General features: G+C 39.9%; 1 protein-coding gene across 2 annotated transcripts in view; it reads left to right on the top strand.

The window, feature by feature from the left end:
- ARHGEF12 (Rho guanine nucleotide exchange factor 12) overlaps positions 1–15057 on the top strand; it is a 78087-nt gene extending 63030 nt beyond the window's left edge. For both annotated transcript variants that reach the window (XM_009286742.2, XM_009286741.2), the window contains 13 exons: positions 569–683; positions 3257–3357; positions 3611–3688; positions 5269–5344; positions 5756–5923; positions 6437–6524; positions 7478–7567; positions 7720–7796; positions 8160–8387; positions 10243–10728; positions 12413–12726; positions 13514–13586; positions 14205–15057. In XM_009286742.2, the coding sequence (XP_009285017.1) occupies positions 569–683; positions 3257–3357; positions 3611–3688; positions 5269–5344; positions 5756–5923; positions 6437–6524; positions 7478–7567; positions 7720–7796; positions 8160–8387; positions 10243–10728; positions 12413–12726; positions 13514–13586; positions 14205–14215 (1905 nt within the window). In that variant the 3' untranslated portion in view covers positions 14216–15057. The remainder of the gene's footprint in view (positions 1–568; positions 684–3256; positions 3358–3610; positions 3689–5268; positions 5345–5755; positions 5924–6436; positions 6525–7477; positions 7568–7719; positions 7797–8159; positions 8388–10242; positions 10729–12412; positions 12727–13513; positions 13587–14204) is intronic.
- The last annotated feature ends 1381 nt before the right edge of the window (positions 15058–16438 follow it).

Genomic DNA, 16438 nt, shown 5'->3' with positions numbered 1-16438 from the left:
AGGAGATGGCATCTCACTTGAGATGGCTGTTTCCCAAGGATGAGTACTTCTGTGGGGAAAACTGCTTATAGTAGTGCAATTTTGATGCATGCCACGGGCAGAAGTCAGATGACAGACACCTGTTCTGCCTGCCAGGAAAGGGGCTTGAATACACGTGGCATTTAGAAGAGAGAACATTATCTTCATTATGACAGGCTGGGAAGAACTCCAGTAATACAAGGGTTGAGGTTGTATTGAAAAATGTACTGTAGTTTTGCTATAGCGTGAAAGCCTAAACTGATGTCTTCCCTGTATGGCAGTGACTGAGATTGATTGTAGGTGGTACCAGGCCTCTGTGAAGTAATGAGGGAAGGAAGCCACTGCTTTTGTGATGAGCCTTTCCTATATGTAATTGCAAATGGAGAGAGGATGTGTTGTCTGAATGATAGATCTTGGCATTTCTTGTCTTGTATTTAATTACTGGAAAGTGAAGTAATAGACGTTTATGTGATGAATAGATGTTACACATTCAGGTAATTATAGTCTTAATAAAAATGACAAATGTAGTTACTGTGCTGTTTAATTTTAGGATGCTGAGAGTAATCCACTGTGTCGCCGGTTGCAGCTGAAGGATATCATTCCCACAGAGATGCAGAGGTTGACTAAGTACCCCCTTCTGCTGGATAATATTGCTAAGTACACAGGTAAAGCCTTTCCACCAGGGTTTGTGCATGCATCCAGCAGGTTTTCTAGGCAAATGTGATTTCAAAGCACATGTTGAAGAACAGTTCAATTTTATGGGTCGGTATCTGTTTTCATTGTGACCTCGCTGCTGCCTTCCACACAGGAGAGCAGGTTAAAAAAAAAAAAAATAAAATAAAAAAAAAAAAAATCCAGTCTGTTTCTAAATTAAATTAATTTTCCTTCTTACGAAAAAAAAAAGGGAGGGGGAATTCAATGTGAAATAAGGGAATGACAGTCTGCATTGGGTTGTTGTGTATGTAGAGTGCAATATAATCATTTAAATGTAGTTTTAAAAATTAGGGGAGGGGAATGCTAAAGTTTTGAAGATAAACCAAACCACTCTGCTTATGAAAGTTACTGGCAAAACAACTTGATTTGCTATTAGTTTTTGAAGAAGGAAACCAGGAACTCCTGACTGCCTCCTCTCCACCCTCCAGTTCCTAGCCTGTTTCTTAGTTTTACACTGACTATTACTGTTATTAATGGTTTTTAATGATTATGACAACCAAACAGAAGTGAAGAAAATATTTTCTCTGCACCCTTATGTTTCTGATTGTGTAAGAGTATGTGATAATGTCAATAGCTGGAATTACATTCAGAAGAAAAAGAAACAGAGGGAAAAGAGTGGGTATCGTGTAACTCTTCTTTGTTACATGCTCTTAGCAACCAAAACTTCAGGAACTTACTGAGAGGCAAGTTGCATTTGTGCTATTATTTTGAATAGTCATTAGCTTGCCTGTTCTTTCTGTAAATTTCTGGATATATTTAACTCCTTTCTACAATCTTAAAGAAGGAAATAACCAGAAAGAATTCAGTCACTAAAGATGATACTCTATTTGTTTCAATACATCAGTTTTCAATAATAAACATGCTCTGTTAAACATTTTTTTTTTTCTTGAATTCAGGAAATTAAGATAACTAAATCAAACTATTAAGAGAAAACACATTTAAGTGAATTCCAATTTCCATGTAGATGCATTTGAGAGAGAAAAAGAATAAGATCTTCCATATCAGAAATCCCTAATTGTCCGTTACTGACACAAAAATGTGAAGAATGAAGAATCTAAGAAAAACCTATCAAGTTATGTCATTGCTTAAATAAGCTTGGATAGACATGGATAGGGCATGCTTCTGAGCAAGGAAGAAAAAAAGGAAAATATTATTGAATCTGAACAAAAATCATGTAGTATTAAGGCTTATGGCAAATCAACATGTTGCTTTAAGAAGAGAACAAAAAGCAGATAATACAGAACATTGATTATTTTTTTTTTTTTTAAAGTCAAGGTTTTCTTGTTCTCAACCAAGGGTAGGGTTTTTCTTGGGGTTTTTTTTAATCAATCCTGAGTACTATTTGTTCAAAATTCCCAATATCTGGGAAAAATGTGCATTCACAGAATGCAATCTGACCTACACCCCTAAAGTTTGATAATATAACGTCAACTAAGAATTTGAAAGAGATTGAAATTGGAAAGAAATACTTCCCTACACAATAGACACTAACATAATCTTAACCTTCCTCATCTGTTGAATCTCTAAAGCACTACAGAACGTTTTCATGTTCTTGCAGAGGGTGGAGTTTAGCTAGGATGTGTTACACTGAAAGGTATTTCCAGCATAACAGGCAAAAATATGATTAATAATTCCGTGAAGTGCTTTTTCAGGTTTACTAGCGGATACCTGCTGCAGTGTAATTTCATTACTCATAAAAAATACACTGCATTTACAAGTTGACTCTAATCACAATTAGGAAAGCTTGTGATACTCCATTATCCTTGATGTACTTATTTGCCTCTTAACTAAATTTTTAATGTGGCTTGTGGTAGTGAGAATTGATGGGGTTCACCTGTGTCTATCTGCATATGATCAAGTGACATTGGCTGGAAAGATATCTCTTGTTGTGATAAAAGACTGGTTTTTATAATCAGGCTGCATGAATGTAGCCAGAGATACTTCTTTTCCTAAGCTGTTAAAATAAATACAGGCTGGCTGGATGGAAAAAGTTACTATGTAACACATTTTTGGGATATTTTGAGTTATGTTTCTTTGTCTGTTTCTCTCTCTTCCAAAATAAATAAATAAAAAGGATTGAGAGAAATGCAGTAGCCATTAGGCAGTTGCTGAATCCTGTGACTTTGGCAAGCTGGCTGTGTGTGATCTTAAATATCTACCCTGAGACCCTCTTTGTACCACGATGGAGCCTTATTAAACTTTTTAGATTTCTCAGAATACTTCTCAGGTTGATGTTTGTGGAGTGAATAGTTGTCACAAGCCCCTCAAAAAAGGGAGAGTAACAAGTGCTGTGCTGCGTACGGTGATCATCAGAGGCCGGTGTCTTGTGCAGGGCGGAATGAATTCTGTCCTGTCACAAATCTACGTTTGTCATTTCACCTTTGAAATGCAGTGCTTTTGTTGATAGGCTATTCTGAGGATTTAAGCTCTCTTTCTCAAATTTGAGGTCAGCAAACTGCACTAGATTTCTGACTTTTTCAACCTTTATTGGAAACCATTATTGCATTTCCTTTTTCTCTTGCAGAGCTGTGTGAAGAGAAAGAGAAAGTGAAGAAAGCAGCAGATCATTGTCGTCAGATCCTTAACCACGTGAACCAGGCTGTCAAAGAGTCTGAGAACAAGCAGGTAGGAGGTGAACGGAGTGAGCATCAAGGGTTGGGGAGAAGAGAGTTGAAGGGCAGCAAGCTGTTTAAGACACCTGGAGTTTCTGTACTAGTGACTTTATATTGTGCTTAAAGATGTTTTGCGGCATAAGTATTCCTGTAAGAGGCGGAATCCCAGGCATTTAGGAACGTATGGAAGTATTTATGACTGCCTGCACTCTGACGCTAGTGAGTTTCGCTTATCAAAGTGACCATCTTCATTGCATTTTCTGCAGCATTTGGAAGATTATCAGCGTCGTCTCGACCTGTCCTACTTGAAGCAGTCTGAGGATCCCATGATGGATGAGTTCAGGGTGAGTGACAACATTGGAGCAATCTCTATGTAAATCGTGATTGCAACCCTGTTGTTCAGTTTGTGGCTCTTTCTACTAGTGTCTTCTGATGTACAATCAAATGGTCTTTGGAGATAAATATTTCTATACAAAAATTAAAACCATTAGTCTCAGAAATTTGAGTTTTGCTACCTTCCTGAAGATCTCTGTGGATGTAACAACTTGGTTCTGCACATAGAAGTGTTGATGAAGCTTGTAAGTTCTGTGAAACAAATCTTAATGGTCTGCAAGCTAATGCACTTCTGCATTACATAAGAGAGAGCTGGTGGACGATAAATCTTATTATGGATATATATCTCACATGATCACGTCTTAGGTGTGCTGTTGGAACTGGGGAGGCCTCAGAGAGCCATGAGGTGTAGCAATGCAGTTGGCTTTAGAAGAAGAGCTTGTACACAGGCTGATTTGTACAGGAGATCCACAGGTATAGCCAAATAAAGTCTAAGTCCAGTGCTAAAAGTACTGTGTTTCAGGGCCCTGTAAATTCTTGCAGTTACGTTAGTGAAGCTATCAACTTCCTTGGAGCAGGACTAACTTTATGAAATTCTCATCTATCAAGTGAATGATGAGCACCCGTAGGCACTTGCAACTTGAAACAAATCTTTTCCTTTTTTCTTTCACACGTGTTCCAGATAGGTAGCTTCTATACAAGGACTCTTCTCCCTTCGCTTCTGCACGTTTTCCTCATGAATTGGTACTTTATCCCCAGTTCTTAATTTTTGCCACTGTCTATTCCTGTGTCTTGTATAGATTCTCTGTTGTTTATTTATCACTCCCCTATCTTCTCCACAGTTAGTGTGTATCCAAAGAAATTTTTATATGAAGGCTCCTCTATAAAACTGTGTCATGTATCCTTCCATAAATAAACTTGCAAGCATTTAGTTAGGAAATGAAGAACTTACTGGCAGTTATGAAATCTTGCTGTCATTGATTGTAGACTCTGTGACTTGGAAGGAATGACTTGTGAAAATTGTCACTTCTACTTGCCTGCTGATCTAAATGTCACAAGCACTGAAATGACTGAAGAATCCATTGACATTATAAAGCCCATCAGATCAGTGGAATAATTTGTATATCAGTATATCATTTGTAGGCACACTTGACTTGCAAATCGAGTGCTGAAGCATTAACCAGTTGTAATACTAGAACTGCAAACTTTATATGGGTTATTGGAAAAACTCCTCCTAGAAATCAGACGACATCCTAATGCCTTAGTAGCTTGACTTAGTAGGAAAATTCTCTACCTTGAGACCCCAGCATCTGCAGAAGAGCAGGGAATGAGGAAGAGTGATAATAAACACCTCTCACAAGATTTTCGTTCTACAAGCGTACTGGATAACAAACACCTGTCTCAAGATTTTGGTTTACAAGCATACTGCTTGTAAACCTGCTCCACGTTTCTTTTTCCAGACCAGGTTTAGCTGCATGTGTCCAAACCGGAGTGCCTGTTCTAGCCTTCCCTCTGACACTCCTATGCTTTACTGTTACTTGCTTCCACAGAAATTTCATAGTGCTACTTTTTTTCTTTCCCCTGGTGACAGAACTTGGATTTAACAAAGAGAAAAATGCTTCATGAAGGACCCCTAATTTGGAAGGTTAATCGTGACAAAACTATCGGTGAGTCCTGTTCCATCAACTGACTTAAAGTTGGGTTTGTATGTGTTTGCTGAGAAGGAGAGAAAGAGAAAGCATTTCTGCAGTTTCCCATTATGATTCTTACTGCCACCTATAATAATGCCTGTGTGTTTCTCAGAGCTGATTAAATTATTCTTGTCAATTCTGGAATGTGCTGGAGTATCATTAAGGCCATGCAGGGAACAGCAGTCAGTCATGAGATGATCCAATTCTATCTGTAGCTTTCTGCTGTAGTTTTGATGAGGAAGATTTGCAAGCTTTGCCTAGAATGGCATAGCACTGATTACTGCCTCTGCGTGAGTAATCAAAAGTGCAGCTTTTTTCTTTCTGCAGGGGTGTGATAGAAAACTATGAATCTTTAACTCATTCTGGGTTCTTTTGCACTCTGTGCAGATCTCTATACTCTGCTTCTGGAGGACATTCTGGTGCTGTTGCAGAAACAAGATGATAAACTGGTACTGAAGTGTCACAGTAAAATCTTGGCATCGACAGCTGATAGTAAACACACCTTCAGTCCTATCATCAAATTGAACACCGTTCTGGTTCGTCAGGTGGCAACAGGTCAGTGTAACCAACTGAGAAAGCAAAAGAGGAAGCAAAAAATGAAGATTAGATCAGTTGAGGGTAGATGTTTTTGTCTAGAATTCCAGAGTAGAACATGGAAAAATGCGTAGGCTTAATTCTTGGTTGTCCAACGTCTTGCTTTGTATGTATGAGCTGTTTAACTTCTTTGCATCAGTAATAGGCATGGCTTGAGTTTTAAATAGACTTCTAAATTAAAGTACTCTGATTGTATTAGATGAAAGGTACTCTAGAAGTTATTAGGAGGGGAAAGAGGAGAAATAAATCTGTTTCAAAATGTTTTGGGTGGTAATGGCTCTTCCTTTCAGGACTAATAGACAAATTTCCTGGATAGGGAAAAATCGATGTTTGTATATTATAGCATTGGAGGGTTATCTCATGAACTCTCCTTTCATTGCTTCTGGTTGGGGTTATGCCCAGTTTTAGGAATTTTCAGAAAGCTATGTGGGACAAGGCATCTAGTTAAATTCTTCCCTCCCTGTGTTGCTTCAGATAACAAAGCTTTCTTCGTCATCTCCATGTCAGAAAACGGCGCCCATATTTATGAACTGGTGGCACAGACTGTTTCGGAAAAGAATGTGTAAGTAATCGGTTCAGCTCCATCTGCTGCTTGATTTGTTGTACCTGAGAGATCTTTTACATCTGCTTGCCTGTAGTAATTGTGCAGGTGTCCATGAATTACCTGAGTCCCTTCTCTAAGCTTAGCTGAAAACATAGCTATGTTGGCTTATGTAGGAAGTATCCAAGGATAGTCTCTCCCAACTTATAAAAAGAAGGGGGAGGGTGTATACACATACGTTAGTGAGCGTGTGTGTATGTGTATATGTGTATATACACACATATGTATTAAAAAAACCACCCCATACATACACTCAATGCTTTTGCTGTTGTTGGTTGCTGTCTGGCTCACTCCAACCTCTTTTCTGACCTCAAAAATGCTTTTCTTTACCCTTGCAATTCTGGTCTTATGTGACTGACTGCCAGATAAGTAACTGAAATAATCCTGCATCTTCAAGCAGAACCAGTTAGCCTTGCAGACTTTGATACTAGCATCATAAGCACCCCAATGCATGAATTTGATTCCCTAGCTAAACGCTTTTTTCCCTCTTCGGTAGAAATGCTTTTCTCTAAGGTATAAGCAGGGCATAGACTTACTTGTATGATACATAGCAACTGTTCTAGCATGTAATATATGAAACTCTTCAGTTATACGTGAAATGTTACTTAATGTTTTCATATATATTTATATATAAAATAACTGCCTCACCTGACAATTCCTGCTAAGGTCCTGTCATTCATTTCCTTCTGCTGAAGAGTATCCTGGTGAGGTGAGTGTTATGCTGTGGTGCTTCACTTGCGGCTGCAAGGTATTACTGAGGAACTGAATGTAACGAAATAAAAAAAAACAGAAAAGAAAGATATTTCTGATAAGAAAAGCAGTAATAATATTAGCTGGATTTAAGAGGTGTTAAATAGAGAAGTATTCATTATGCTTTACATCTTGCATGTTTTTATTTGGTGTTTCTACTGCAGATGGCAGGACCTTATAGCTCAGATGGCAGGGACTGTAAAAATGGGGAGTACCAGAAGAGTGATTCCATTACCACAGTCAGGACCTGGCGAGTAAGTAAAAGTAGCTGGAGTTAGAAGGGCTGGTTTTTCTTTTTCCAGTACCCCTTCTTCTGCTCAAAGATTGCCAGCCAAAGCACGGATTCTCATGTAGCAATTCAGACATACGTGACTAAAAGAATGTGTTCATTCTTTCCTTCCTGCAGAGAAGAGCGTGAAGAAGAGGAGCAGCAGAAGCTCAAAGAGCAGCATGACATTCCTGCCAGTAGTCTACAAAGTCCAGGTAAAACAGTGGTCCAGGTAAATGGTATTGGTAGATTTGCTACATGGAGTGCAAATGTGCCAAGCCATATTCCTTGTGGTAGCTTTGACACTTTTCTGGAAAGGAATGATTTCTTTACAAGTCATGTAGAGAAGTGATACTGAACCTCTTGGAAATGTACCTCTTACTATTTCCATCTGTTTTATAAATTAATGGGAAAGATTCTTTTTTTCCCTGGAAAGAACTGGCCTTTTACCAAGCCCATGCTCAAGAACTGTATTTTTTAGCGTTTTCAGAGATTTCTGTTTGAAGCAAAATTTTCTGTAGTTTATCATCATATTTGACATAGTTGTTTAACCTGAATGTCTGTTTTCTGTTTACTAGATAAAGATTTGGGCCTCGAATCTCCTTTAATACTGAATGCTCAGTCTTCTTCGCCCATCATGTCTGAAAAGTCCAAGGTAGAAAGTCTTCTTGTGTCAGAAAGACAGTTTGATAAAGTGCAGCAGGCAGACCTGACACTTAAAGATTCTTCTGCGTGCTATGAGCACACAACCACCAGTTTACCTTCGGTATCAGAAGGGCAGTGGGCATTGGATGCGTTAAGGAACTGTAAGTATCTGTGGGCAGTGTCTGGTGGGATGTGATTTGGAGATGGAAATTGTTACGTCAACCGTCTAAATCAATGAGCTAAAATAAAATCTAAAGCCCATTTCTATTAACTATCAATTCTCTCTGTGCTGTAGATCACAGCATAGCAAAACAAAATGGATCCGCCAGCAAGGAATTCTAAGTTCTGAATTCATATACTGGCCCTTTCCTTGGCTTTAGGCATCTCATTGTTTTTCTGTGGTTTTCCTGTGTATAAAATGATGGTGGTAATGAATTGTTACTTACTGTCCATGAAGTGCTTTGATGACAAAATTATATTGCAGAACTTTGTGCAGTGCTGTACAGTGCCATTGCTAGTCAGCAGTTTTTTAAAAGGCAATGCAGTTAGCCTGTGGACTTACTTTCATAGCACTAGAGCAGAATAGGAGAGGTTGCATGAGTTGCAGAATATGATTTTGCATATTTTTTTGTAAAATCCTGCAAACAAGATTGGATACATGTGAGCTTGACAAAGTCTAGGTTCAGGTTTTCTGAGGGCTTGGGAGGTGGTGGCATATAATTAGTTCAACACTTGTGTGTGTTGAGAGGAAATTTTCCTGATGGACAGATTATTCCGTAAAATTGTTTATAGAAGATTTTTAATCATTTTGTCTGCGGTCTACCTCCTTTCAGAGGAAGAATGCAGGGCTATGCAACCTACTTGATCAGATCTAGAGGTGCAATTCCTAAATATAACTTCCTAAAATTTGGATGAATTCATTAATCCATATATCTCTTCTTGGCAACTCTGAAAGGGACACGAAGTCCCTTAGTTGTACTTGGAGGGAGTAGTCTGTATTGCTTCTCTGTGGGTCATTTGCTTTTACCAAAATGCAGAGCGTACATATCCTTGGCCCGAATTCCCTCTTCCGTCTCTCTGTACAAGTAATGTCAGTTCTCTGCAATCTAATAGTTTATCTTGGATCTTTTGATCCATTTATACTTCTCCTTCTTACAGGATTCAAAGTCCTTTTCTAATTCTGAATGCTGTACAAATGTTCTTGCTACTTGTTTTCAGAGACCAGTGATAAGATAATCTTAGTCTGCGGGGTGTGTAAAGATAGTGTTAGTGGCCCAGCATCTCACGACTATTCAGACTTAAAAGAGCATCCCTCTAATAGCAGAAGTGGATCGCTCACATTTTGACAAGAGCCTTCCACTTAGATGAGTGACTGTTCTGTTGTATGAAATCATAGCTTATCTTGGGTGTTATAGGAGCATTATATGGTGAGAATGAACAGTGTTCTTATGCTCTTGACAGTATCATATTTTTGTTTTGAACAATGTGTCCTTATTATGAAGTGTTTGGTTGGGATAATTTGAGAGCTAAAGGAATGTGGGTTGAAGTTCAAACAAGCATAAATTTGCATGAAATTTTAGGGAAAATGTGTCTTCAATTTTTTTGATCTGTCATTTCAAAGTTGAGTGGAATATTCTCAATATGCCTGTTTCTCAGGTGGGAATCCCCTATTACGGCCATAGTTTTTTAGTTCATTTGAGGGCATGGGTAAAACCCAGGCATTCACCTGCACTCCAGCTCGCTTGCTGGATAATTTCACTAGATGATTTCTCTGTTTTTTCCTAAGCAAGATGGAACTTGTACTGACGTGTTTGCTCTTGCTTGTAAGGCAAAATGTGGAGTAAGACTTCAGACCTTACATATTTATTTTTATCCCTGTTTTTCCTACCAAGAGCAATGAGAGGGCTGGCTGCTATGAGATACACCATCTTGAAAGGATGGCCTTTATGTCTAGTTTAATCACTGTTAGAGAGGTTATGGTCTGTGAAGCCTTGTGAACGTTATCTCTACTTGCAGTGGGCTTGCTGAAACAATTGTTGGTACAGCAGCTTGGCTTTTCTGAGAAGGGGACCCTTGAAGACCGGCAGCGCTTTCCCAGGTTTAGGACCGTTTCTCAAGAAGCCCAAACGGAGAGTGGAAGTGAGCCTGGACTACAGCACTCTGACAATAACAAATTTCACCAGCATGGAACAGACAGAATGCTTCCGAGAACCGGAACTAATGAGTCCACAGCTAGTTATGGCCTCCGGACTTCAGCTGAATCACCAGCTTCAGGGGATGCCATGCAGCTGATAGTGAGAGACCCCAGATCAAGTAGTAACTTAGCAATAGACCGCATGAGTATGAGTCTGGAGATCTCAACCACAGAGCTGGAAGGGGTGGGTACTGATGAAAGCGGGGAGCATTTTTTTGATGCTCGAGAAGCTCACAGTGATGAAAATCCATCTGAAAGTGAACTAATGGAAAGGAAGGAGGAGGAGGATGTGCAAATACGGATCTCAGGTGAGCATATTTTATTCACTCATTGCACGATAGTCTGTCCAGATTCGGTATTGGAGACTTGAGTTCAGTTTTAAATAGAAGATACTGAAGAAAATCACAGTATGTTTTCCTCTCATGCTTATATGGTATAGGACATTTAAAGTTAACTCTCAGTCCTTGAAGTTATTTTAGCCCTGAAAAGGGCTGTGCAAACATGTACCTGATGAATTCTCTATTTTGTGAAAGAAGAAGCTGAAATACTGTGGGGTTAATACACTGTGACAGACTGTAATTACAGAGGCATGGGCACAATGCAAGCTCTTGATTGCGATTGCCACTGGACCACTTTATCGCTTAACTGACTGTTGGGACCTGTAGGGAAAACGTTTTCCCTGAAGGCAAAGCACTTCCTTAGTCTGTACGCACAGAGCTCCCGTGACTCATGCTATTTTGTAGATACTGTGTTGGCTTCTCCTGATCAAGCTTCAGAAAAGAAACTTACAGTTTAGCTTTGCACTGTTAATTGTCTCCTGTGACCTCACCCCCAGTCTGAAGCTCTTAAAAGCTTATTATTTTTGTTATTTCTATTATTATTACTACATATGCTATATTTGGCAGTTACCTGAGCAGCATCTCAAAGTGTATCTATTCTAGCCTTCAAGAAGGTTGTAGAGCTGTTAACTCGGCAGAAAATTAGCTCTAAGACAGCACCTGTGAGCACTTTCGTGGGACTTTGCACACTTTGTGTTTGGAAAGTCCTGTGATTTTGATCAGCCGACATGGTGACACTCCACAGTACACAAGTTGAGGTTTATCTCATGTGCACGTTGTAGTAGAAGTAGCTACCAGTAGGTAGATTCTATATGACTATTAGTCTTGAAATCTCTTACCCATAAATATGCTTTTATTTACAAAATGGATTCTATCAATGTGAATAAGCCAATTTGTGACTGTCTGAATGCTGCCTTCCAACTACATATTGAAAATCATTTTTCTTTCCCTGAATTACTGAGATGTTTTAAATTATTAAAACTGCGCCAACAACTTGAAGCATCTAATTTATTTGTCACCTCTTACGCTGTGTTTACTTTCTTAACTGCACAGGGACATCAAAATTAGATTGACCTGGTTTTAGTCAATTCTGACTACACATGCTAGCTTTGCTGTAATACTGTAGAGAAATTATTTAATATAATCCTATTGCTAGGTGCAGGTTGTGAAAGCATTTCTATCTATAATTGCTTTATCTTTTAACGTATCATCAGCAAGTTAAATTTTAAAGCTAACCCATCTAAAAGCATCCTCAGGACCGTGGCTAGTTAGTGGAGGGTAGAAATCTAGCAGTCTGATTTGTCGGGTACCATTAGTGTAAATGCAGGATTTTCAGACGCTATAATAGAAACACAGATTCTGGAAAAACAAGAAGGTAGGCGATTAGCTCATCTAATCATGTAATTCTCAAACTGCAGTCCAAAAACCAGGCATGATCTCTGAAGCCCAATTCAGAACCAAACTAGTCTGGTTTGATATAATCACTGTTCTGTGTAGCGTTCATAAATGCTTTTTCTTATTCATTTTAAAATGTCTCGGGAGATGGGCCTCTCACCACTTATCTTTCTTAAAGTCTGCTTAAACTGTCTACAGTTCAGTGGTTCTTGGTGATTATTTAGCTGAAGGTGTTAGTAAAAAGCTGTTCTCTTAACAGGAAATTATTTGATCCTTGATGGATATGGAACAGTGCAGGAGAGCTCCACGGATGAGGAGGTATCGTCTCTAGTTCTCCAGTGCACTGCAGGTGGCCGCACCTCTTTGGACTCTGCACGGCAGCAGCCACTTTCCCCACGGGACACCCAGTCGGATGGAGGAAGCTCCCCGTTTGCTGAGGAGATGATGGCCTCACGCTGGGGGGGAGTGGAAGAGTCCTGCTCATTCGTAGCAAGCCCTCACTTCTCTATAGAGTCACGTGTGCAGATGATGCAGTATATTCAGAAGATAGAGGATGACCTTGAAAAGTTAAAGGTATACTGTGTTTCTACTTGCAGTATCGGGGTTTTCATATTCCTTTGGTTTTATTTTAGAAAAGAGCTTGAAAATAATTTTGAGGGGGAAGAAAGGCAGCCATGCCTTTTTTTGTCTTTGGTTCTTATCTCTGGAAGCTTTTTGAAGCAGAAACTTAATGCTGTTTTGCTTGCATTAAGTTGTGGGTTACGAGAAGCAAATAGTTCTGGTAGAGCTAGCGGGTATGTATATTGCTTTGATTTGAATTTGGAGAGATTCCTGAGGGATAGGACAAAACTGATGCAAGTCTGCAACAATGGAGTTTCGAAGGGGCCACTGACCTAAGAAATATGAATTCCTGACATAAAAAGACTTACCAAATCTGTTGCATGCTGCTGTTAAAGTCAAATGAAGGTGCTAAGTTGCAGTAGACCAATAACGAGGTTTTTAGCGTCACTATGTTCAAAATGATTTTTTGTATGTGGTGGGGATTCTCTATACATAATAGTCATTGCTGTAGAAGGTTTATAGCATCTTGATGTATGAGACTTACTAACATGTTAAATCAGTAGCCAGCCTTTAATTTAGCTGAAATCTGAAAAGAAAGTGGAATATTGCATGCAAATGGAAGGCTTGATAAGGATGCTGATAAAGGAGTTGAGATCCATTGTGGGTCACTGTAGCAACATGGATGATTCCAGTCCGCTCACATGCAGTGAAACTTGTCTTTTCCCATTTGAAGCCCTCTTTGTTCACTTGGTAAATAAAGAGCCACTTGAGTTTTGGGGTTTTTTTGTTTGGTTTTTAGGAGGTTGAGGAAGACTACACCATTCTCCGACGCCAAGGGCTGGCTGGATCAGCCTCCACGGGAGAGCACTCAGGTATGCAACCAGACTGTCTGTAATTGGTAGCATATACCATGCTGGCTTCAGACATTAAACAAAGAGGACAAAGTCAATTATTAATGTTTCACACACACACACACACAAAAGGTTTCACCTACTTCAGCAGCTCTCACAGGGCTGAGACCATGCTGATTCCATGAAAGGTCAGTTGAATCCATTGAGACTCACATGTGCAGAGGAGCTTGTTCCTTCCTCTGAAAAGGTTGTTTTCAAGCTGTCTCACCCCTACCTGCCAAACACCTACATCTCAGGATGTACAACTTCTCTTTCAAAGAAGGCTAGATTGATGTAAAGTCCCAAAGGAAGATTTTTGAATGTGTAAAATAATTACAGTCTGTCTTTCTTTTCTCTGGGGTGTCTCTGATGCTGTGTTAAGTGGTTGCCATGGGTCCTTTTAAATTGGCCTTAGGCATCCTAGAGATGTAATTGCTGGAATTACTAACAAAGGTCTTAGGGTTAAATGGGTGTGCTGTCTCTCGCATAACACGCTTTCTCTGCTAGTACTAGTGTTCAGAAATGTTAGGCATTCATCTCTCATTATACCCCCCCTCTCTCTCACCACTCTTTTTTTTTTTTTTTTCCCTCCTCCTTCAGACAAAAGCTAGTCATGTTTTCAGGAGTGGCTGAAGATTGGATGAAGAGTATCAGGACACAGCACCCGCTGTCTTCCTTGTGGACTCTGAGACGACAGAGTTTGGACCATCCAAACGTAAACCATACTCTAGCAAAGTGGGCATGGGGTGCTTTTCCTGTGGGGCATCTGCACTATCTTGTCAGTGAGGGAGTCTGTTCTATTCTGCTCCTCTCCTTGCTACCAGAAATTCATTTTTCAGAACAGAAAAACCAAACCAAATGTACAGAGCTTTGGGTGTAGGATATAAAAATGTATTTAGACATTTAAAAAAAAAAATCAATGTATTTATTTGACTTCATTCCGTGTATCAAAAGCACATTTTAATTTTTTAATCTGCCTTTTTTGTTCTATTTTAATTGGGTAGTGACAGTTCTAGCCCTCTGCATATAGTACACCCTGCCTGCCACTGCTCCTGAACCAAAAGTCAGGTCTGAGGGGAGAGGGTGTGCCTATGTGCAAGTGTATCGTTACTTCACTGGACTGGACTCTGCACTCCCTGCTGGCAATCAAACTGCCATGTGAAGAGCTACTTATGAAGGTGTTAGGATGACTGGTGGCTGGAACTATCTGTATTCAACGATTGCATGGGAACTGCTCATGTCACCACATGTGTAACAAGAATTTTCCATGCACTAAATAGCCAGGCACTTGAGATGGGCAAACTTTCTTTTTCCCCTCTCCCATTAGGGGTCTCCTTTGTTGACATGCAAGATTAGACTGGGAGAGGAGAAAGATAGGTTTAATTTTTTCTTGACTTTGTTGGCTTTCATCATTGTCTCCTTTGTAAAGTGATAAAAATACTTGGACCTGCAGCACTTTTGTAACTCTTCTCTGGATCAAAAAGAAAAAATGCAAACCCAGAAGTGTTTCAAAGATGTGGGGCAGATCTGCCCCTGATTCACTACTGAATGAATAAGGGCTGCCATTTGAGTTAGCCACAGGTACTGCTGATTATAGGGCCAGTAAGTTTTAGTACCTGAAAGTATGTCTTGCTGAGGGCTTGGGGTGGGTTTTGGGGGTTTTTTGGGGGGTGGGGTTGGGTTTTGGTTTTTTTTGTTTTGTTTTTTGGTTTGTTTGGGGTTTTTTTTTAAACTGATTTTTGCCAATGTGTTCTCACTGAAACAGAGATGTGCAAAACGAAGAAGGCTGTAACAGCTCTTTAGTACTTCCTTAGGCCTGTTCTAGTGGGTTTTGCTGTTGGAATTCCTTCCAGTCTGGGAACAAGATGTTAACTATCAGGCTACTAGCAGAGCTAACCCTGGACAGCCTCAGCTGGCTGTGCCTCTGCTCTGAAGTTGGTCCTAGGACAGGCACTTCCTGCTTGGCATAGGGTGCTTCAAGCTGTCCCCGGTATCACGGACCGTGAATACAACTGCTAGTGGAAAGTGTGTAAGGCAGTCTTTTTTGCACCCTCTTCCCAAGTTTTAAACTATTTAATGAATCCAAACTGAACAGCATGCCAAACCTGTAAATCCCATTAACACATCAGAACTGCTATAGCATTGTTTGCATCACCGCGTGCATCATGAAGTGCTGAGAATGTGTCTTTGGTCAGCATAAAGATCATACTCTCTGCTCCTTAAAAACAAACATTTTCTTTTTAACTATTGGCAAGAAATCAGATCTGTCCTTTGTCTACTCACATAGGGAAAAAACCAGTTCTTGTTCTTACCGTTAGAAATATACAAGGGATAAGTTCATGTAAAGATTGACAGAGGTTGAGCGGGGATGGTTTTGGGCCTGATGTCAAAGTTGAAGCCATGAGCCCTTATAGAGTAGGGAGGAGTTTCTTTTGTTTTAAGAGCCGATTGCACAACGTATCATTTTTCACCAGCGGAGCATTACACTGCCAACACAAGCCAAAGTGTTCTCTTCCAGGCTGGCAGGAGCTTCTTCTTCCTTGGGACCCACTCAGGACTGTCCTGTTGCACCTGTATGAGCACACTGTCAGTATTAGCCGAGCACTTCCATTCTTAGTGGGTGGGATCTCCCCTCCTCACCTTCAGCCATACGGTTCCTTTGGTTATAAACATCTAGACTTCCTCTGATAAGCCCCAAAACTAGAATGCTGCCTCATGCTGATGTGGCATCTTTTACCTGATCCTGCCAGAAAGAGAACTGGGCTATAGCCAGACTTGGTGTTTAAGGCCCTTTTCCCCTTAAATAAAAGGACACTTGTTCTCCCCCCGACTCC

This window comes from Aptenodytes forsteri, unplaced genomic scaffold, assembly GCF_000699145.1.
Source record: "Aptenodytes forsteri isolate BGI_AS27 unplaced genomic scaffold, ASM69914v1 Scaffold760, whole genome shotgun sequence".
Taxonomy (NCBI): domain Eukaryota; kingdom Metazoa; phylum Chordata; class Aves; order Sphenisciformes; family Spheniscidae; genus Aptenodytes; species Aptenodytes forsteri.
Note: the sequence above shows the minus strand (reverse complement) of the source record. Positions and strands in the feature narration are given on the sequence as shown.